Genomic DNA, 24,051 nt, shown 5'->3' with positions numbered 1-24,051 from the left:
TCATTCATAAGGTTGAAAAACGAAGATACATCTTAGGAGAGAATCAAACACGAATTGAAATAGAACAGTAGTACTTTTAATAATCCATAAAACTCAGCAGAGCTCCTAACCTTAACCTAGGAGGTTTAGTGGCTCATACTGTACAATGAAACTCGAAAATTACTGGGGTTCAACGCCAGCTCTTGTGCCAGATTGGGCATTGAACGCCCAGAAAGGTCTTCCTTACTGGCGTTCAACGCCATTAAAGGTGTAGCATTGGGTGTTGAACGCCCAGTAAGGACCTCCTTACTAGCGTTCAACGCCAAGAATGGCATATCATTGGGCATTGAACACCCATTAGGGATCTCATTATTGGTGGTCAATGCCAGATTACTCCCTTCAGATTCAGCCTCAGCTTCAGTAGTGATGGCCTTGCACTCTTCTCTTGGATTTACTTCAGTGTTACTAGGAAGAGTGTTAGGAGGAGTCTCAGGGATTCTCTTGCTCAGTTGACCAACTTGTACCTCCAAATTTCTGATGGAGGATCTTGTTTCAGTTATGAAACTATGAGTGGTCTTAGAGAGATTGGAGGCTATAGTGACTAAGTTAGAAAGGCTCTGCCTAGGGTTCTCCATATGTTCCTGAAAAGATGGGAATGGTGGCCTGTTGTTGAACCTATTCTGGGTTCTTCCACTTTGATTATTATGGAAGCCTTGCTGAGGCTTCTATTGATCTTTCCATGAAAGGTTAGGATGATTCCTCTATGATGGATTGTAGGTGTTTCCATATGATTCTCCGATGTAATTCACCTCCTCCATCATGGGTTGGTCAGGATCATAAGCTTCTAATTCAGAGGAACCTTTTTGGGTGCTGCTAGCTGCAGCTTGCTTTCCAGTCAAATACTGAGAGATCATATTGACCTGTTGGGTCAAGATCTTGTTCTGAGCCAATATGGCCTTCAGAGTGTCTACTTCAAGAACTCCTTTCTTCTGAGCTGCCCTATTGTTCACAGGGTTTCTCTTAGAGGTGTACATGAATTGGTTGTTTGCAACCATTTCAATGAGTTCTTTTGCCTCTTCAGGCATTTTCTTCAAGTGGAGTGATCCACCTATAGAGCTGTCCAATGATATTTTAGACATCTCAAACAAACCATCATAGAATATACTTAGGATAGACCATTCTGAGAGCATGTCAGGAGGACATCTCCTGATCAGTTGCTTGTATCTTTCCCAGGATTCATAGAGGGATTCACCTTCTTTTTGTTTGAAGATTTGAACTTCCACTTTGATTTTGCTCATCTTCTGAGGTGAAAAGAACTTGGCCAAGAAAGCATTGACCAATTTTTTCCAAGAGTCTAGGCTTTCTTTAGGTTGAGAGTCCAACCATATCCTAGCTCTGTCTCTAACTGCAAAGGGAAAGAGCATAAGTCTGTAGACCTCAAGATCCACTCCATTGGTCTTAACAGTGTCACAGATTTGCAGGAATTCAGATAAGAATTGATGTGGATCTTTTAGTGGAAGTCCATGGAACTTGCAATTTTGTTGCATAAGAGAGACTAACTGAGGCTTAAGCTCAAAGTTATTTGCTCTAATGGCAGGTATGAAGATACTTCTTCCATAAAAATCAGAAGTTGGTATGGTGTAGTCACTAAGAACCTTTCTTGCATCTCCCTCATCGTTAGGCTCAGCTGCCATACTTTCAGCTTCTTGTTCGAAAATCTTTGTGAGATTTTCTTCGGAGTGTTGTGCTTTAGCCTGTTGCAAACGCTTATTTAAGGTCCTCTCAGGTTCAGGATCAAGATTAAAGAGAGGTTCTTTATCTCTGTTCCTGCTCATAAACAAGAAAAAGAAAACCAAGAAAGAAGAAGAAAAGAAGTCTCTTTGTCATAGTATAGAGAATTTCTTGTGAGATGTGAAGAAGAAAGAAGAATGATGATAGAAGAATGAAAATAGAGTGAAGAGAAAAAGAATTCGAATAAAAGAGAAGAAGAATTCGAAAATTAGAAGTAAAAAAAGAAACAAGAAACAAAGATATTTTAATTATTAATTAAAGAGGAAATTAAAAGCTAATAAAAAAAGATTTTGAAAGATGAAAGATGATTTTCAAAAAAGGAGAGAGAGAAGTAGAAGGGAAGTTTTCGAAAATAAAAGAGAGAGGAATTAATTAGGAAGTTTTGAAAAGGAAGAAAGAGAAAATAAGTAACTAATTAAGAAAGATTTGAAATTAAGATAAGATAGAATATTAGAAAAGATTTGAATTTAAAGTTTAGATTTAGAAAAGATAAGATAGAAGTTATAAATATTTGAAAAAGATTTGATTTTAAAAATTGAAATTAGAAAAGATAAGATAAGAATTTGAAAAGATTTGAAAGGGATAAGATTTGAAATTTGATTTTTGAAAAAGATTTGATTTTAAAATTTAAAATTTGAAAATTGAAATTGAATTAAGATAAGATAAGACTTTGAAAATTGAATTTTAAAACTTTGAATTAAAACAAGATAAGATAAAGATTTGAAAAAGATTTGATTTTTTGAAAAGATTTGATTTTGAAATTCAAAACTAAGATAAGATAAGATAGAATCATAATTAAAAAAAAAAAGATTTGAAAAGATTTGAAAAAGATAAGATTTTGAAATTTGATTTTTGAAACTAAGATAAGATAAGATAATGATTTTGAAATTAAAATTCTTTTGAAATTTCCGAAAATATTGATTAAAAATAGAAAAGATATTTTTTTTTTCAATTTTTTTGAATTAATGAAGAAAGAGAAAAACAACCAAAAGACACCAAACTTAAAATTCTTTTTAGATCCTAAGACACTAAGTTTCGAGAATCTTAAAGAAAAACACCTAAAGACACTAAATTTAAAATTTTAAAGATCAAAACAAGAAGAAAAATAAGAACAACTTGAAGACCAAGAAGAACACCAAGAACAAACTCGAAAAATTCAAAGCAATTAGAGAACACACAGTGGACACCAAACTTAAGATTTGACACTAGACTCAAATAAAAGAAACTATTTTTGAAAATTTTTGGAAAAAGACTCAAGAAAGTTCGAACTCTAACAAGAACAAGAACAAAAGACTCAAACAAAAGATATAGATTAATAAAGAAAAGAAAAGATTTTTGAAAATTTTTTTATTTTTTCGAAAAATAAAATAAAATACTCAAAGAAAATTCAAAACAATACCTAATCTAAGCAACAAAATAATCCGTTAGTTTGTTCAAACTTGAAAATCCCCGGCAACGGCGCCAAAAACTTGATGCGCTGAATTTAACTTCGCACAACTAAACCAGCAAGTGCACTGGGTCGTCCAAGTAATACCTAACGTGAGTCAGGGTCGATCCCACAAGGATTGTCGGCTTGGATCAAACAGTGGTTATCTTGTAAATCTTAGTTAGGCGGATAGAAAGTTGTGTAGTTGTTTAAGCGCATAAAAGTAAAATAAAGATAACATTATTCAGTGGTTGTGAAATCAATGATAAGAAGGTGGTTAAGGCCACGGAGGTGCTTTGTTCTTCTGGATCAATCCGTTCTTACTGTCTACTCCAACTGTGAATGATTTTTTCTATAGCAGGCTGTATGTGATCAACGCCGGTTGAGAGGCCGCCAATCTTCCTCTAGGCTGAACATCAGGTTTAGTGCGCATCCAGTTTGAATGAGGGTGAAGCTCCTGCAGTTCATCCCCTTGGTGATCCTACTCAAAACGCCACAGACAAGGTCGAATCTTCCGGATTAGAGAATGTTGTGCCTTGATTCTAGCCTTTACCACAAAGACCCTAATCTTCCCATACCTCGGCTGAACCGATGTTTCGAGAAGTCCCCAATGAAGTCGTGGATTAGCCGTCTATGAGACGTATCCTAAGCTAGTGGTTCAGTAATATCCGATGAAAGACGCTCACTAAACTCATGTAGAATAGAGATAACATGTGACGGTTCAACTCATTCATAAGGTTGAAGAACAAAGATACATCTTAGGAGAGAATCAAACACGAATTGAAATAGAATAGTAGTACTTTTATTAATCCGTAAAACCCAGCATAGCTCCTAACCTTAACCTAGGAGGTTTAGTGGCTCGTACTGTACAATAAAACTTGAAAATAAGAAATAATGTTGTAACACCCTAATTATCCTAAGCCTTACCTCGCGTCGTAAAGCAAAGGTTAATCAAAGGTTACGATAGTTCTAAAGCTTATACATATTATATAGAAGAAGTAATATATTCTAGAAGCCCGATGAAGGATACAGCTCAAAAACAGAGTTCGAAAAGCACAAAACGTACACACGAAGCTTACAAACTTAATGCACAAGATATGGATATAATATAACAAAAAATAAGAGTATAATAGTATAAAGATCTAGCCACGGCTCGCAGAGTTTAAGCCAGCTAGCTATATACAGACAATACAGAATTCTGAAAGTTAAAACAGCTTATACAAGTTTTTCTCTCAAAGTAAGCCTCTAGGCAAAATAAATACAAAAGTGAGAGATTAATACAAAATAATAAAAAAGACTTCAAAACGGGATAGAGATCCTCCACTCTGTCACCACCAAAGCAACTCACCGAGGTGGGTTGCGACCTGCATCTGAAAAACAACAACAGAATATGGTATGAGAACCGGAGGTTCTTAGTATGGTAACAGTGCCCAGTGATGTAAGATATAAGACTCCGGGATGCTAGAGGCAATCCTAGAACTTCATATCCATCACGAGATTCATCTTAAAGCATAACTAAAACATTAAAGCATAACTTAAAACCATAACATAATAAAGGGGTAATCTAACTTAGTGAATTTTCTAAACTCACAATTCTTCGCTGTCCCACAGCCTTTACTAACCTATCCTCCATGCGATCCCATCGCCACCGCCTTCCGAACCTCCTCAATCCCAGTAGAATACACAATTAATACAATGCAAGAAAAACACAAGTATAGGCATATATGTCAAGTAATTCAAATAGGCAATTAGGCATGTATACAATTAGGCACGCAATTTCAAGTCGGCAAAGCAAACAAACAGATAGAATATGCACATGATGAATGCCTGTCCTACTGACTGTGATATCACATTGTCGGTTCAACTGCCAACTCGACACATCTCCATGGAGATGTCACCCTTTGGAATCATAATGGTAACCCCCGAGATATGGTGCTCGGAACACCGTCCAGGATTGTTTGCCTACACGCTCTAGTGATCCGAAGGGATGCGAGTGGGATACTCTTGCCATAGACCTCACATCTCAACGTAAGCGGGATTAACCACTGTTCTTACGCCACCGCCGCGACCTCGACAGGCGGGATTAACCACCGTCCCTGCCAGGCGCATATCGTCTCATAATTCTCAGCATTAAACAGTAATTCAGTGGTTTTCAAAAATCATTTCATTCTGAACTCATTAGTTCACCACTTTCTCAATTCATTCAGAATTTAGTAGTTCACCACTTTCACATTTCATTGTCAATAATCACCAATATCATACGCTGCCTTCTCACTCAACCACAACCGTCCTTAGTACACCAAAAACCTAAGCCTCCGTTCTCTAACCTTTGCCGGAAATACCGAAATAATTTCACCCAAGACCTTCTCTATGTTTTAACATCCAAAAACAAGCCAAAAAGTCTTAGATAGGTGTCACAGATGTTTACAAGCTTGTGAGGAAGGTGAAACAGTTAAAAATAAGATTTTTATTGAAAAACAGGGGAGTGTGCGTACGCACAGGGGTGTGCGTGCGCCCGCCCAGGAGGATTTTCAAGATGTGTGTGTACGCATAGAGGTGTGCGTATGCACAGGAGTAAATTAATTTTTTTGGGCAATTTAATTATTTAATTAGACGGTTAATTAGTCTCGGTTCTTACATTCTCCTCACCAAATCAGAAATTTTGTCCTCAAAATTTAGTGATTACTTGAGAATAGCTCGGGGTAATCCTTCCACATCTCGGACTCCAATTTCCAAGTATGTTCTTCAACTTCTGCTTGCTTCCAAGCAATCTTAACTAATGAAACTTCCTTTCCTCACAGTTTCTTCACACTAGTGTCGTCAATACGTACCGGTGTTACTTGAAAAGTCAAGTTCTCCCTCAACTCGACCGTCTCGGGCTCTAACACATGAGCCGCATCCGACGTGTACTTACAGAGTTGTGACACGTGAAATACGTCATGCAAGTTAGACAAGTGAGGCGGTAAAGCTACTTGATATGCCACCGCCCCGAATCGCCTCAAAATTTCAGAAGGTCCTATATACCTCAGATTCAACTTCTTTGTTTTGATTGCTCTTCCGATCCCAGTTGTCAGTGTAACCCTCAGAAATACATGCTCTCCCACTTCAAATTATAATGGTTTCCTTCTCTGATCTGCATAACTTTTCTGTCGGCTCTGCGCTGTTAAAATCCTTGCCCTAATCTTCTAGATCTTCTCAGTAGTCTCTGCTACCAAATCAGGACCCAAAACACTTGCTTCACCTACTTCATACCAACACAGTGGAGACTGGCACTTCCGTCCATACAAAACCTCATACGGAGCCATCCCAATGCTCGCATGAAAGTTGTTGTTGTACGCAAACTCCACCAATGGCATGTAACGGTCCCAACTTCCAGGTTGATCCAAAACACACGCCCTTAGCATATCTTCCAATGTCTGAATAGTCCGTTCCGACTATCCATCCGTTTGCGGATGATATGTAGTGCTGAGACATAGCCTCGTACCGAAAGCTCTTTAGAAAGCTCCCCAAAACCTTGATGTGAATCAGGGATCATAGTCCGACACTATGCTCGATGGCACACCGTGCAACCTTACGATTTCCTTGATGTACAACCTCACCAATTCCTCCATTGAATAGTTTACTCAAATAGGCAGAAAATGAGCGAACTTGGTTAAGCGATCCACGATCACCCAAACCGCATCAAATCCCGACCTAGTCCTTGGTAAACCGGTCACAAAGTCTATCGCAATTCCTTCCCATTTCCACTGAGGAATCTCAAGTGGCTGTAACATCCCTGACGGTTTCTGATGCTCTATCTTTACCTTCTGATACGTCAGGCACTTAGACACAACTGTAGCTACATCACCTTTCATCCCAGGCCACCAGAACATCTTCTTTAAGTCATAGTACATCTTCGTACTTCCTTGGTGAATGGAAAACCCACTGTTGTGAGCTTTCGACAATAATTCTTGTCTCAGATTCCCGACATCCGGCACACGAATTCTCCCATTATATCTCCACAGCCCTTCATCATCCCTAGTGAATTCTCCATGCCTCTTCTTACTAACTGGTTGAAATAATTGCTGAAGCTTTTGCTCATCTTGTTGAGCCCTCTGTATATCTCTGATTTAAACGTACTTGAAATTTGTAACTGATTCAAACAAACTCTTTCAGCAACTTCACGAATATCCAACTTAAGATCCACAAACTTATCCACTAACTCCTCTTCCTTGATTCTCATCCAAGTTATCATTAAAGACTTTCGACTCAACACATCTGCTACCACGTTCGCCTTCCCATGGTGATAACTCAATTCAAAATCATAATCCTTTAGCAACTCCATCCACCTGCTTTGACGCATATTAAGCTCTTTCTGATCAAAGATGTACTTGAGACTCTTATGATAAAAAAAGATGCTAAACCTCACTCCGTACAAGTGGTGCCTCTAAATCTTCAACGCAAACACAATCGCCGCTAATTCCAAGTCATGAGTTGGGTAATTTACCTCATGCAGTCTCAGCTGACGCGATGCGTATGCCACCACATTCTGGTGTTGCATCAACACGCAACCCAAACCCCTTAAAGAAGCATCACAGTATACTTCAAACGATTCATGCGGTTCCGGTAAAATCAAAATAGGCGCTGAAGTTAACCTTTGTTTCAAGGTCTGAAAACTTTCTTCACACTCCGACGTCCACACAAACGGCAACTCCTTCCTTATCAACTTAGTCATAGGTAGTGCAATCCGGGAAAATCCTTCAATAAATCTCCGGTAATATCCGGCCAAACCCAAGAAACTCCTAACTTCCATCACCATCATTGGTCTTTCCCATTCCATCACCGCCTCTACTTTCGAAGGATCCACCACTATTCCTCCTTTGCTTACCACGTGACCTAAGAACTTCACTTCCTCCTTCCAAAACTCGCATTTGGACAACTTAGCATATAATTTCCGCTCTTTCAAGATTTGCAACACAATTCTCAAGTGTTCCTCGTGCTCCTTCGCCGTCTTAGAATAAACTAAGATGTCGTCTATGAAAACCACCACGAATTTGTCCAAAAAGGGACGAAATACTCTATTCATGTAATCCATGAACACAGCAGGTGCATTCGTTATCCCAAAGGACATCACTGCAAACTCGTAGTGCCCATAGCGCGTCCTAAACGCAGTTTTCGGAATATCATCCTCCTTCACCCTTATTTGATAGTAACCGGATCTCAAATCAATTTTGGAAAACACCCTAGCTCCTTGCAGTTGATCTATCAAGTCATCGATCCTAGACAACGGATACTTGTTCTTCACAGTCACTTTATTCAACTGTCGGTAATCCACACAAAGTCGCATTCCTCTATGCTTTTTCTTTACCAACAAAACTGGCGCTCCCCACGGAGATACACTCGGTCAAATGAACCTCTTGTTCAGAAGCTCTTCCAAATGAGTCTTTAATTCTGCCAGTTTTATCGGAGCCACTCTATACGGCACAATCGATACTGGTCTGGCTCTCGGCACCAATTCAATCGCAAATTCAATCTCCCTTTGAGGTGGGAACTCAGGAATATCTTCCAAGAACACCTCCGAAAAGTCTCTAATTACTAAGATTTGATCTAACTTTTGATTATCACCTAATGCTTTTGTAGCCAACAGTATATAACCCTGACACTCTTCCCTATTATAGTGCACCATTACAGAGTTCAGGTAATAACCCTCAGCTACCACTGCTCCATTTTCTCCTTCCGACATAAACTGAATTGACCGCTCAAAGCAATCCAACAAAACCCGATTCTTTGACAACCAATCAAACCCCAAAATCATCTCCAACCCAACCATTGGTAAACAAATCAAATCATGCACAAAGTTTCTACCCTCAAGCTAGAAACCTACTTGCCTACAACCTGACCTAGTCACAACTGTCTGATGCGGAGTATGTACTTGCAATTCAAATGCTAATTCTGATACTTTTAATCCTAGTTCCTCAACTTTGTTAAATGCAATAAACGAATGGGAAGCTCTGGTATCATACAATACAACTAAGGTTTTATCACCAATTAAGCATATACCTCTCATCAACGAATCCGCCTTAACAACATCGTTGGCATTCACAGCAAACACCCGACCTTGTTGGTTCTGGGCCGCATTCTGAGTCTTCTTCCCCCGAGTGCAATCTCTCACAATGTGACCCGGCAATCCAAAGCAACCACCTATACCAATCTTGCAAGAGTCATTCGGATGAAAACGTCCACAACGAACACAAGTTAAATCCAGAGAAATCTTACTCTGATTCCCTCTCCCTTTGGCATACTGAAACTAATCATAAGTGTTCTTTCTGAAGCCTCCTTGACCTTGAGGCGCATATCCTCCTCTTTTAAAATTCTGATCCCTCGCCTGAAAGTACTTGCCACGTCCCCGATTAGGGTTTCCCCACGAGTGTCCCTTGATGAGGCTACCGTCTTTGCACATTCCTCAATAACTCGCCTTGTTTACAAGATCAGAGAAGATCCGAATCTCCAAAGGAGTCACAACAGTCATAATGTTATCCTTCAAGCTCCTTTGATACTTAATGCACTTTCAACTTTTATAGGTCTCCGGGACACCCTGACACACCCTAGAGAACATACAGAGCTCCTCAAATCGGCTAGTATAGTCCGCCACAGACAAGGAACCTTGCATCAGCTGCATAATCTCCATCTCCTTTACTTCCCTTGAAGATTCAGGAAAGTACTTCTTATAGAAAGCCGTTTGGAATACATCCCAAGGGATGTTAGCATTCTGAAGCTGTAGCAAGCGGCATTCTCCTTGCCGCCAATGCTGAGCCTCTCCCAAAAGCTGATACGCAGCAAATTCTACATACTGGTTGTTCAAAACATGTTGTGCATGTAACGCATGCTCCATGGCCTGAAACCAATTATCCACTTCCGTAGGATTGGTTGAACCTCTGAAACTTGGTGGATGAACCTTGAGAAATGTAGCCAAGGTCATCGGAGCACCTTCCATATTATCACCATTTCCTTCCGCATTATCATTCCCGTTTCCATCACCATTTCCATTTCGAGCTGGTTGACCTAACCTCTGCATAGCTTGCAGAGTCGCTGCAGTATTCGCCTCCATGGTATTTGCAAGATTAGCCATTGCCGCCATGAAATCGGCATGGTTATCGGCCAGTCGTTCATTTTTAGTCTCTCCTCATGAACGCGTACGACCTCGTCCGTGAGTAGCCATTAGGGTTCCTGTCTACACCAAACAATCGATATCAATGTGAACAGTCTCAATATCAAAAGCCTAGTGCTTCAATCACCCCAACAAGGCACTCACAAACAAGCATGCTATACAATATCAAATAGATAACCTAATAGCATCAAAGAAAGAGACACAGAGTATGCACTGAAGCACAATCGGTCCATCCTCTGGCTCACGAGGACAAACTGCTCTGATACTACTAAATGTGACACCCTAATTATCCTAAGCCTTAACTCGCGTCGTAAAGCAAAGATTAATCCAAGGTTACGACAGTTCTAAAGCTTATACATATTATATAGAAGAAGTAATATATTCTAGAAGCCCGATGAATGATACAGCTCAAAAACATAGTTCAAAAAGCGCAAAACGTACACACAAAGCTTACAAACTTAACGCACAAGAGATGGATATAATATAACAAAATATAAGAGTATAATAGTATAAAGATCTAGCCACGGCTCGCGGAGTTTAAGCCAGCTAGCTATATATAGACAATACAGAATTCTGAAAGTTAAAACAGCTTATACAAATTTTTCTCTCAAAGTAAGCCTTTAGGCAAAATAAATACAAAAGTGAGAGATTAATACAAAATAATAAAAAAGACTTCAAAACGGGATAGAGATCCTCCGCTCTGTCACCAACAAAGTAACTTACCGAGGTGGGTTGTGACCTGCATCTGAAAAACAACAACAGAATATGGTATGAGAACCGGAGGTTCTCATTATAGTAACAGTGCCCAGTGATGTAAGATATAAGACTCCGGGACGCCAGAGGCAATCCTAGAACTTCATATCCATCACGAGATTCATCTTAAAGCATAACTAAAACATTAAAGCATAACTTAAAACCATAACATAATAAAGGGGTAATCTAACTTAGTGAATTTTCTAAACTAACAATTCTCTATTGTCCCACAGCCTTCACCAACCTATCCTCCATACGATCCCATCACCATCGCCTTCCAAACCTTCTCAATCCCAGTAGAATACACAATTAATACAATGCAAGTAAAACACAAGTATAGGCATATATGTCAAGTAATTCAAATAGGCAATTAGGCATGTATACAATTAGGCAAGCAATTTTAAGTCGGCAAAGTAAACAAACAGATAGAATATTCACATGATGAATTCCTGTCCTACTGGCTGTGATATCACATTGTCGGTTCAACTGCCAACCCGACATATCTCCATGGAGATGTCACCCTTCGGAATCATAATGGGAATCCCCGAGATATGGTGCTCGGAACACCGTCCATAATTTTGTACCTACACACTCTAGTGATCCGAAGGGATGCGAGTGGGATACTCTTGCCACAGACCTCACATCTCAACGTAAGCGGGATTAACCACCGTCTTTACACCGCCGCCGTGACCTTGACAGGCGGGATTAACCACCGTCCCTGCTAGGCGCATAGCATCTCATAATTCTCAGCATAAAATAGTAATTCGGTGGTTTTCAAAAATTATTTCATTCTGAACTCATTAGTTCACCACTTTCTCAATTCATTCAGAACTCATTAGTTCACCACTTTCACATTTCATTGTCAATAATCACCAATACCATACGCCGCCTTCTCACTCAACCACAACCGTCCTTAGTACACTAGAAACCTAAGCCTCAGTTTTCTAACCTTTGCTGAAAATACCGAAATAATTCCACCAAAGACCTTCTCTATGTTTTAACATCCAAAAACAAGCCAAAAAGTCTTAGATAGGTGTCACAGAAGTTTACAAGCTTGCCAGGAAGGTGAAACAGTTAAAAACAAGATTTTTTATTGAAAAATAGGGCAGTGTGCGTACGCACAGGAGTAAAATTTTCCAATTCTATTCACTCGCACAAGGTGTGCAAACGCCCTCAATAGAATGCACCTTCCAACGTGTGCGTGTGCATAGCTTGCAAAGCTTCGTTGGTTGTGTGTGCTCACAGAGCGTGCTAGCGCTCCCAACCACAACCATATCCCCATGTGTGCATGCGCACAAGGTTGTGCGTGCGCACAGGTTCAAAAATCCATGGGGTGTGTGTGTGCACAGGGCTGTGCGTGCGCACACAATCCAAAAATCACAAATTCTGCAGCATTTATAGAATTCAGATTTTGACACCAAATTTTGAATGATCATAACTCCCTCTACAAAAATCCATTTTCTATAAACTTTACATCAATTTAAAGCTCTCAAAGCCATCTTTAATTTAAAACAAGTTTCATGCAATCTTAAGCTTTGTGGCTCAAGTTATGATCCATCAAAGTTAGCCCAAAACTCATTTTTACCAAAAATTTACAAGTTCTTAACCATTCCAATTTCCAAACCAAAACCAAACTACAACCTCATCAAACTCCAAAACACATCAGATCTCACACTTTTCATACCTCAATTCACTACTTCACCTCATGCAATCATCAATCCCAATTATCAATTACATAACATTATATTCATTTCTCAGCCATCACATTAATCAATTATCATTCCACCATTACCAACGATCATCGTAATCAATCTCAATCTCAATCTTCATTACCATATTATCAACATCAATATTACAATTCATCAAAATAACCCAAATCATCAAATTATCATACCTCATCATACAATAATTCCAACAACCAATTTAATTCAATCCTATCCTATGGGTCACTAGCCTAAGTGCCCAGAAATATTATATATTATATAGAGAAAACCAAAATCATACCTTGGCCGATTTCCAATATCCACAAAAACCCAAATTCAATGCAAATCAAGCTTCCAACCACAACCAAGTCACCAATTTAACTCCAAATGCTCCCAAATGTCCAAAGTAATTCCAACAAGCTCCAATATTCAAACTAACATCATACATTTCATATAAATCAAAACCTAACACTCACAATTAATCAATTTACAAGGGTTCTTGAGAAACCTTACCTTATTTACTGAAATTTGGGATAGAACCTAACATTTCCTCACTAATGATTAGCACCTAAACAACCAAAACACAAATTTCACTCAAAACCAACACCCACCAAATTCGAAATTCTTAGGGCAGCAGGAAGGAAGGTAAAATTCGAAATATTACCTGCACAAGTGGAATAGAATTAACGGGCTTGGTGAGAGCTTCACGTAGCCACCGACGGCACGCGAATCGGAGCACCGTAGCTCGAGATATGGCCACCGGAAGTGAGGAGTGAATAGTGTTTTTGAAACCCCTTCCTCTCTTCTCACTTCAGCTGCAACTCTCACTCTCTAAGTTTTATGGTGGCTGAATGGGATTCACTTGAGTGTTTTATATGTTGGGCTTGGACTCGGTTCAACCCGTTAGCATTTTTAACCCGTTTGGCCAAAATTTGGGCCAAACTTTTAAAATTAATGCCCGATTTTTAATTTCTAATATTTTCCTGAGGTTTTCTACTGTTTTTAATTATTCTCACACAGTACCGGACAGACTTAAACCAGTTCGATCGGTTCAGCTGTCGGTTCGCAATTTTACTCAGTTTTTCACAGACATTACATTTTTCGACTCAGAAAAATCTACTGAGTCTAAAAATCATATTTTATTTCCCTAATTCTCGTTCTAAATTTTCGAAACCTAATTTTGGGCAATTTAATATTTAATTAGACGGCTAATTAGTCTCGATTCTTACAAATTTTCTCTGGTGGTCAAAGATCCTAAAATAAGGGTGATCTTCTCCTATATATACTCATCTAATAACTAAGGATTACAGAAATATGATAGGCTTAGGCTTGTAGTGCAAAAATCCACTTCCAGGGCCCACTTGGTGAGTGTTTGGGCTAAGCTAAGGGTATCTCCACGTGTTGGTAGGCTTTCTGGGCATTCAACGCCTGCTTGGGACACCTTTTTGGGTGTTGGACGCTAGTTGCTCTCTTTTGGGCGTCCAACGCCAGAAAGGGGGTAGATGGCTGGTGTTGAACGCCAGTTTTGGGCCCTCATCTCCAAAGACAAGTATGAACTATTATATATTACTAGAAAGCCCTGGATGTTATATTTCCATAGCCGTTGAGAACGCTCGATTTGGATATTCGTAGCTCCAGAAATGCTTGCTTGAGTGCACAGAGGTCATATCCTGACAGCATCTGCTATTTTCCTTGCCTCTGAATCAGACTTTGTCAAAACTATTAGATTTCAGCCAGAAAATACCTAAAATCACCATAAAACACAACAACTCATAGTAGAACCCAAAAATGTGAATTTTACACTAAAATCTATGAAAATATAATAAAACTTAAATAAATAATAACAAACACTATATGAAAATAATGTCAAAAAGCGTATAAAATATCCGCTCATCATTAAAGCTTCGGAGATGATTCTTCTTCTGAGTTAACACGTCATACTCTCTACTTCAATGAGGAATGATTCCTTCAATGGCAAGGCTGTAAGTGATTAAGCCATGGGTCGTGGTCATTAATCTCCTCAGGTCCAGACCAAACATCCGAATAGACTAGATCAATCTGGGAGAGGGTGAAGCGCGCGCAAGTCAATCCCTTTGGTGATCCTACTCAAAACGCCACAGACAAGGCCGAATCTTCCGGATCAGAGACTGCCTGCTCTTTATGGTTCTAGCCCTTAGAGCCACAGGAACCTCAATTGCCCCTAACTAACGGAGATATATGTCACATACCCAATTAATCCAGATAATTCAGTTGGAACCCGTGATGCATCCTCAAGCTGTAGCTCAATAATATCCAGGTCAGGACTTATAAGAACTCATGTAGAATCGAGATTCATAAGGATGAAGAATGATAATGCATCATAGAATAGAATCAAACATTCATTGGAATAGAAAAGTACTTGTATTAATTCGTAAGAATCAGTAGAGCTCCTAACCTTAACCTAGGAGGTTTAGTTACTCATACTGTACAAAAGGTTCATATGTTCAAAAGTGGTGAAGGTTAAAAGTCTAAGGATCGAACCAAGTTGAAGAAGATCCTTAACAAGGGTGATCTCCTTTCTATATATACTAATCTAGTAATTAAGAATTACAAAAATGAAGTAAACTAAGTAAAATGATGCAAAAATCCACTTCTGCGCCCACTTGGTGAGTGTTTGGGCTAAGCTTGGCTTCTAACTTGAGGGAGTGGGCGTCCAACAGCCAGTAGGGGTAGATATGCTGCTTCCTTGCTCCCTTTGTGGCGTTGGACGTCGTCTTGGGCGTTCAACGCCCGTTTTGGGCCTTCATTTACAAAAAAAGCATAAACCATTATATATTGCTAGAAAGTTCTGGAAGTTTTCTTTCCAATGCCGTTGAGAACGCGTCATTTGGACCTCTGTAACTCTAGAAAGGCTCGTTTGAATGCACAGAGGTCAGATCCTGACAGCATCTGCTACGCTTTCCTTGCCTCTAAATCCGGCTTTATCAAAACTTTGCCAAAATCATCCAAAAATTACCTAAAATGATAAGAAAAACATAAAAGCTCAAAGTAGTATCCAAAAAGTGAATTTGCATTAAAACCTACTAAAACACAATAAAATAGATTGAAAACACTAAGAAAATGATGCTAAAAAGTGTATAAAATATCCGCTCATAAAGCTCATTCATCCTCTTATGACATTCATGAAGGTCTTAACACTTGTTCTCCACTACTATTTCACATCTTTAGTTCTTGTGTTGCTTATTTGCCAATAATAAAAATATTTTTTCCACACATTTATCTACCCTTAATCTCTCCCTTTAATCTTTCTTTACTTAATTTATTTTCACAAAATTACACCTAAATCACTCTTCTTCCCTTACCTCATCACCCCTCACCCACATTTTTCACCTAATCAAACACACACTATTCTCTCACACAAGCACATACCTCCAAACAAGAAAAAGATAAAAAAAAAAAAATAGGGAGAGAAAGACAAACAAGAAAGCAAAAGAGAAAATGAAAGGGGACGCAGGGGTAGTCGACTAGCCAAAGTGCTATTCTTTGTCGCCTTTGTTGTTGAAGAAAGAAGCGAGGAAAAGGGTTGAGAAAAAGAAGGGACATAGAAAAATGAAGAATTCAAAGAACAAGGAAGAGAGAAAGAAGAAGGAGGGTGCAATGGCGGTAGAGGCTGCCGCTGGCGCCGTGGAGTCCACTAGTGAAGGAGAGAAATAAGAGAGAAAGGGAAGACTGAACAAAGGGAGAGGCAGGTGAACGCGAGCAGAGGAGAAAAGTTATTTTTTCATATATCGCTGCCACTGTATTGACCTGTCTTTACATTGCTGCTATTGCGGTTACTGTGCCCTTGTTTGTTGAAGAATGCATCGACACTTCCATACTTGTCGGCAATATTGTTCTTCCATCTCTTAATCTATTCTGATTTCATCTTAATTCTGTCACCAATAATATTTTCTGCCTTGCTTCCATTTTGCTTTGCTTCACTGTGAGGGGTGTTTGATTAGGTGTGAAAAATTGGTGTTCTGTTGTTTAAGATTGTTGGTTGATAATGTTTAAATATGTTACGTGGAGTGTTTTTGATTGGTTGATGATGTTTAGATCTGAGATTGTCTGAGATTTGAACATACGAAAATAGTGAATCTATAAAAAAAATGAGAAAAAGTATACTTCTGTGTGAGAGTATTTTTGCCCAAAATTTAAAAGAATAATGATTTTAAAATCAAATTGAACTTTAGGAGCGAATAAAAAAAAATCTTGAAAACGAATTTAATTTTTGAATTAAACCATAGGAATCAAAATAATATTTAATCCTATTTAAAATTAAAGTTAGATTTAATAAGTATGAATAGAGTAAAAATAAATAAAATAATTATTTAAATAAATAATTAAAATTAATTAAAAAATTAGCGGCCTATACTTTTTAAATTCTTAACTATGCCCTTTTAATTTATTTATTTATTATATTATGATAAATATTAAAAAATTATTAAAATTTAATTTTTTTATTATTATTTAAAAAAATTTAATTTTGTTAATTTAATAATTTAATAATTTATTTTATCTCATATTTTTTAAATATTAATAATTAAATAATAACTAAAAATAATAAAATTTGATAATCTATGACTCTAATAAAAAAAGGAATAATTCGTATTCGCGTGGCAAGGGATTCCGTGATGTTATAAACTTTTATATTATTTTAATTTTTATGTTTGTATATAAAACGTTTACGTACAGTGAATTACTTTTCTTAATTAATTCATATATTATATTAGGTGATTGCTTTCTATTTATATTCATTTGTATGGCTTGTATGTTGTATCCTTCTCAGTTCTCATGCTATTTTTTCCTCCTCCACACTAGGGGTGCACAGACCCGGTCCGGTCTGAAGGTCCGGTCCGGTCCCAAATACTTTAGAGACTAATTTGGTGTGATTTCATCGGGTCTAGGGTCGGGTACGGGTCTCAAAAATAGACCCGATCATTATTTCGGGTCGGGTCCGGGTCATAGCTCGGGTCACCCGAAGTCGGCTCGGTGGCCCGGTCATCATACACAATTAATATTTTATGTTATTAGTGATAGATCATGACTATTCTTATGTGGAATTTAAGTATTGTAAACTTTAATATTTTGTGTTATTAGTCATTATAAGACTATAAATTAATGTTTTATGTTTAGAATGTATAAGACTTTAGACTAATACATAAGATTGCGTTATTTGTATTTATTTAAATATTTGGTATTATTAGACAATATTAGTATTGATTGTGGTTATGCTTTAATTTTGAAGAAGGGTTAGTTCTTGTTATATTTTTTTAAGTGAATTTTACCATGTTAACTAATAGTTGGAGTCTTGGAAATTTGAATTTTTTTACATGCTAGCTTACAAGAAAGTATCAACGTAATGTAATGTTAACGGCCCGGTTTTTACCCGGTTTTCACCCGGTATAATTGTGGCCCGAAAGTGTATTGGTTTCATCGGGTCTAGGGCCGGATTCGGGTCTAATAAATAGACCCGGTGTATATTTCGGGTCGGGTCTGGGTCACATCAAACCCGGCTTCACCCGGCCCATGTGCACCCCTACTCCACACCTAAATGTAACGCTTTTAATTTTATTGAAATTGGCATATATATATATATATATATATATATAGAGAGAGAGAGAGAGAGAGAGAGAGAGAGAGAGAGAGAGAGAGAGAGAGAGAGAGAGAGAGAGAGAGAGGTACATCCTGTTTGGAAAAAAAAATTAAAAATAAAAAAAAACTATTTTTTAAATAAACTAAAAGAGAGATGCCATATTACATGTTATTTTTATGCAAGATATTTTTGTTAATAATGACATGTGACAAGTGAGAAGTAGATGAGCAGAGGTCCTCACATTTTTAAGAGTACCCTACGGTGCCACATAGTGTAACATTAAACCACCAAGTTTTGTGAACCAAAGAAAACACTGCTGTGGACAACAAATTTGACAACACAGCAGAGCCACACTCTTATAATATATTTAGAGCATAGTCTCACAGTTATTCATTAGGACCGTGCACACTGCAAATTAAATTAATTAAAGTGTCTATAAGCCAATAAGCAGAACTAGTTAGATAGAACGAAGAGAAGCTAAAATGGGACTTGGAACTCTTCCATTGACCCCACCTCACACCAGCTTCTCTTCGAATTCAAGATTTGTATATGATTGCAGTAGCCACAGGAAGATCATTAATACTAAAAACATTAATAAGTTCATAGTTTCAGCGAAACAAGAGAAGGAAGAAGCAAAGAAGAGCAAGCAATCGTTGTTCAGCAGTGTCACAGAAGCTCTTGATTTCTCTCAAGTGAGGTCCGCAGAGGATGCTCAGCTTCTAGAAGATGCCAGACAGGCCACAAGGTCCGGAGAAAGAATGAGCAGGGAACAGGTATGTTGTATATGCTATCTTAATTATTCGGTTTACATAAATTATAACAAAATTTTGTTTCGTTTTGTTTTGTTCTGTTTCTCGTGGTCACACTGATTGAATTGAATTTGAAATTTTCATGCAGTATGGAGCTCTTAGAAGGAAAATTGGTGGGACATACAAGGATTTCTTCAAATCCTATGTTGAAGGTATACTATGATTATTCTAATAATTCTCCTTTGAAATATGTTTAAGTTTCAAGGATCAAATTAGATTTTTGTTAGTTGCCCCTTTTTTTTTTTAAAAAAGGTAAAATTTCAATACAAGATATTATGTATATACGTGCATATTTTAATATTAAAAGAATTGCATAAAGAGAAGTTTCTCTATTTATATATGTATGTATACATTTTATCTATTGATAAATTTCAGTTTTTGATAGAAATGATTCGTGAACCTCTTATTTTTGTTTTTGGGCAGTGGACGGTGCATATGTGGAAGAGGGTTGGGTAGACAAAAGTTGCAAGGTGTGCAAGAAGGACACAAAAGGGGAGGCAAGGCAAATAGACAAGTTTGGAAGATATGTTCATGTCGCATGCCTAGAGAAGTCCAAGTCAGGGAACTTCTTCACCAGATTGTTCTCACCCTGAAGGCTTATATATTCACTTGTATCTCGATTGGCAACTGAAACTATAGAAATCTCTCCAGCCCACACAAAATTTTATATATAACATACGAAGTTGTTAAGCACCGAGTAATCACATGATTCGTAGTTTAAACTTTATAGTCTCTAATTAACCATTGGAATGCCCTGCCATTCTTGCAATTTTGAAGTTGATGCGTCCGTTATAATATGGTGTCAGCCGCCCTATAAATCAACAATACAACAGACCTTATAACACGTGACTATCTTCACTGCACAAAAATAAAGGAAGAATTGGCCTGAATTTTATGCTGATTCATCAGAAAATCAGGAGAAAGAATAACTGTATAATGTCACGCTGAGAGAAGAATCTTTTTATATAACAAACAACCTAAGAGAGAAAGAAGTACCTTATTCATTTCCAATATACAATATACTCATTTTTCACTCTTATTTATTTAAGCATTAGAGTGCCTTTGCAGGTACCTACCGCCATCAGTTCTCTTGGAATCGAAGTATATCTTATCCATCTCTGACGAATACGAGTTTAATTCTAAATAAGATGAGATATCTCATGAAGCTCACTACACCAGAACATTTGGCATCCACTATGGAGCCAAAACTTATGTTTATCTTCTTTTGCTGGCCTTAATCGATGGTGGAAGAGTAGAATCCACCTCCTCCTCTTTCCACTCAGGCCAAACTATTAGTTATAAATGTAGAATTACAAACCGAAGTCCAAAGAGTGACCGAGCTATTGAACCAAAACTAAAACGGCTAAGAGTGATAAAGAGGATCAAAAGAATGATGAAACAGCAACAACCGTGATGATCATGTCTCTGAGGCTAATACCATGGTGGAAGTCACTCTAACAAAAACGACAAAGAGGACAAACACTTTCTCAAAGGAAATTATGAACTTTCAGATGCCCAAAAATTTCACCTTGCGATAACTTTAAAGTCCTATGATGGACTCGGCAATCCCAATATCCACGTTACAAAATTTCAATCCATGATGTTATTGGATGGTACATCTGATCCAATACTTTGTTGTTTGTTTCCTACTTTTCCGGACGGTGCTGCCTTGATATGGTTTTCCTCTTTGCCTGTAGGTTCAATATCAAATTTTGATGACTTTGCTGACCTATTTGTCAACAACGTCGCATCATCTAAGATATATTTTCACGGCATCGACTATCTCAGCATCATTAGGCAACGATAATACAAAAGCCTCAAAGATTACATAACAAAATTTACTAAGGTGGCTATGGAGATTCCAAACCTCAACCCGAATGTTCACTTGCACGCTTTAAAGAGTGACCTTCTTCCAAGAAATATCCAGGAGACTATCATATTTGCATAACCAAAGACATTAGCTAAGTTTAAAAAAAAAAGCAGTAGGCCAAATGTAAATAAAAGAGCTCCACCAAGTTTGACAAATGAAACCGAAACCAAAATAATAGAGACGATCGGAAGTCGTTCAAACTCAACCTAAAGTTTGATACGTACACTCCATTCAATACCAAAAAAGAGAATATTATAAAGGATATCTGATGAATGCTAAGAACTAGTTTAGAAAATTTCAAGTTCAAAAGCTCAAGTTTGTTGTAGATTTAGTCTAAACTGGAACACTATCAAAATTTAGTAAAAATATCACAAAGTTTAAATTAAAAACCAGGAATTTAGGCCCAGGTCATTCTCCCTTAGAATTACAATGTAGCGCATGATCATTGGCTATGGAAAAAATAGGAATTTGATTACAATAAACGAAAATTTAAATTAACTAGAAAATAGAAATTAAAGGAGCTAGTAAGGATTAAATGGCAAAGTGATAAGACTAAGAGTAATTAAAGTAATTAGCTAGAGGAAAAGGAAAGTAAATTCAAGTTCTAAAAAGATCTTGTCAAAGATTGAGGGTTAAAGATCACTATTCTTGTCACTAACCACATGATAATTACCAAGAGCAAACCCAATTCGTCAACCTCTACAAATTTAGAAAAGTCAATTAGGCTTAATTAACCTTAATTGATAAGTCCTAACTAACTTACTATTTGAATTAGTAAAAGATTAGCATTAATAGAAACAAGATTAATTAATATTTCTAAATTATCAATTAATTTGGACATTAATGACTCAAGTTCACCCAAGTTCCCAACTCAAGCCAAGAATAAAAAGTCTATCCCATAACTAGTTCAAGTATTTTGTCAAATACCTAGAGTGTATAAATATAAAACTTTATAAATTGCAAAATTAATAAATCTACAACTACTCAATTCAAGAAAACAATAATAACATCTCAAATAAGCAATAATAGAACACAACATCAAATTCATTGATGGAAAGTGAGAAATCAATGAGGGTTCAAGTATTTTAAATAGCAAAATAAAGGAAGTAATAAAAAATTTTAAGAAACTTAGACTAGCAAAATAAGAAATTATAATCTAAAACTACATTTAAACAAAACTAAAAACCTAGAACTAGAAAGAAATTTATAAAAATCCTTAAATTCTAGAGAGAAGTTGGAGCTCCTCTCTTTAGAATTCAAGGACCTAAACCCTAAGAAAAGAAAAATATGAGCGTATAATAAGTTGTGTCTCAACCCCCTTCAAATCTTCCTTCAAAATGCATTAGAAATGGACTAAATTGGGCAAAAAATGGCCCCTAAATCGCGAGTCATGTGCCTTTTTTTTTAATGAGACATGAGTTGGATATGATGCGTATGCATGGATGATGCGTACGCATCTCATGCATATACATGCATGATGTATACGTATCTCTGCAGCTTCGCCAAATCTTCATATTTTCATGAAATCTCCACTTTTGTATGTTTTTCTTCCATCTTTTCAAGTCATCCTTGCCTTTTAAACCTTAAACAACTTAACTAACATATCAAGGCACCAAAGGAAATAAAAATAAAATTAATTTAATAATTTTTAAAGCTTAATTAAGCATAATTCGGAGAAAATTCACAAAGGCATACATTTACAAGGAATAAATGCAAGTTAAATTAATAAATTCTATTTTTTTAATTCAAAATATCATAAAATATGAATTTATCAATATCGTACATTCCACACTAATCAAACCTCCAAACAAAGCTAAAACCTATCAAGACTAGAAATACATAGACAAGTCTAAGTACTGCACTTTTCATCAGAAATATGGACATACCACAGATGATTACGTTATAGAAAAGACCTTGAGAAATTAGCTCGACAAGGACTTATAGACAAATACATTAACAGACATGGACAAAGGAGGAACACAACAAAGCTCAGTCAGTCTTCAAAGTGATATGGCAATCATAGAGATAACGGAAAAAGGATAATAGAAAATCTTACACAATCAAGTGGTGTTATTAGTTGCATTTCTGGTGGCTTTGCAGGTGGAAGCAGCAGCAACTCTGCCAAGAAGAGGTCGTATCAGGCCATGATGTCAGTAACTAGGTCTGGACTGACCTCAACCACCAAATTGCCTGTCCCAGAAATAACATTTCAACCTTCTGACCTCAAAGCAGTGGATAAAAACCTGGACAACCCTATAGTTATATCAATCCAGGTGAGAGACTGATGAGCGGATAATTTATACGCTTTTTGACATTGTTTTTAGTATGCTTTTAGTAGTATCTAGTTACTTTTAGGGATGTTTTCATTAGTTTTTATGTTAAATTCACATTTCTGGACTTTACTATGAGTTTGTGTGTTTTTCTGTGATTTCAGGTATTTTCTGGCTGAAATTGAGGGACTTGAGCAGAAATCAGATTCAGAGGTTGAAGAAGGACTGCTGATGCTGTTGGATTCTGACCTCCCTGCACTCAAAGTAGATTTTCTGGAGCTACAGAACTCGAAATGGCGCGCTTCCAATTGCGTTGGAAAGTAGACATCCAGGGCTTTCCAGCAATATATAATAGTCCATACTTTGGCCAAGAATAGACGACGTAAACTGGCGTTCAACGCCAGCTTTCTGCCCAAATCTGGCGTCCAGCGCCAGAAAAGGAGCCAAAACCAGAGTTGAACGCCCAAACTGGCACAAAAGCTGGCGTTCAACTCCAAGAAGGACCTCTACACGTGCAACACTCAAGCTCAGCCCAAGCACACACCAAGTGGGCCTCGGAAGTGGATTTATGCATCAATTACTTACTCATGTAAACCCTAGTGACTAGTTTATTATAAATAGGACCTTTTACTATTGTATTAGACATCTTTGGACGCCTGGTTCTTAGATCAGAGGGGCTGGCCATTCGG

At 37.5% G+C, this 24,051-nt stretch overlaps 2 protein-coding genes and 1 non-coding gene across 3 annotated transcripts; 2 read left to right on the top strand and 1 right to left on the bottom strand.

Annotated features, from left to right (window-relative positions):
- Positions 1–1,162: 1,162 nt before the first annotated feature.
- Positions 1,163–1,271, top strand: LOC148581292 (small nucleolar RNA R71). Its single transcript, XR_015898691.1, has one exon. It is a non-coding gene; the product is annotated as a small nucleolar RNA R71 (small nucleolar RNA).
- Positions 1,272–8,579: 7,308 nt separating this feature from the next.
- LOC148581291 (uncharacterized) lies at positions 8,580–10,313 on the bottom strand. Its single transcript, XM_088492339.1, has 3 exons — positions 9,794–10,313; positions 9,060–9,376; positions 8,580–8,921 (listed from the first exon to the last, which is right to left on the bottom strand). Exons 1-3 carry the CDS (start codon positions 10,311–10,313, stop codon positions 8,580–8,582), a joined length of 1,179 nt encoding a protein of 392 aa, XP_088348465.1.
- An 8,482-nt stretch (positions 10,314–18,795) lies between these two features.
- LOC107624338 (potassium transporter) lies at positions 18,796–19,926 on the top strand. The gene is made up of 3 exons (XM_016326840.3): positions 18,796–19,186; positions 19,311–19,374; positions 19,646–19,926. Exons 1-3 carry the CDS (start codon positions 18,896–18,898, stop codon positions 19,813–19,815), a joined length of 525 nt encoding a protein of 174 aa, XP_016182326.1. The 5' UTR covers positions 18,796–18,895; the 3' UTR covers positions 19,816–19,926.
- Positions 19,927–24,051: the final 4,125 nt, after the last annotated feature.

Source organism: Arachis ipaensis, chromosome B10 (assembly GCF_059453495.1).
Source record: "Arachis ipaensis isolate K30076 ecotype BB chromosome B10, ASM5945349v1, whole genome shotgun sequence".
In the NCBI taxonomy this organism is placed as follows: domain Eukaryota; kingdom Viridiplantae; phylum Streptophyta; class Magnoliopsida; order Fabales; family Fabaceae; genus Arachis; species Arachis ipaensis.
This window is presented reverse-complemented; position numbering and strand designations above follow the sequence as displayed.

Excerpts from the sequence above, each read along its gene's own strand:
- LOC148581291 (XM_088492339.1), bottom strand. The coding sequence starts at position 10,313 with ATGGCGGCAATGGCTAATCTTGCAAATACCATGGAGGCGAATACTGCA. Across the intron at positions 9,377-9,793 it reads TAGCCGATTTGAGGAGCTCT|GTGGTTGCTTTGGATTGCCG; the intron begins GTATGTTCTCTA and ends AGATTGGTATAG. Across the intron at positions 8,922-9,059 it reads CTAGGTCAGGTTGTAGGCAA|TTTATGTCGGAAGGAGAAAA; the intron begins GTAGGTTTCTAG and ends CGGTCAATTCAG.
- LOC107624338 (XM_016326840.3), top strand. The coding sequence starts at position 18,896 with ATGGGACTTGGAACTCTTCCATTGACCCCACCTCACACCAGCTTCTCT. Across the intron at positions 19,187-19,310 it reads AAAGAATGAGCAGGGAACAG|TATGGAGCTCTTAGAAGGAA; the intron begins GTATGTTGTATA and ends ATTTTCATGCAG. Across the intron at positions 19,375-19,645 it reads CTTCAAATCCTATGTTGAAG|TGGACGGTGCATATGTGGAA; the intron begins GTATACTATGAT and ends GTTTTTGGGCAG.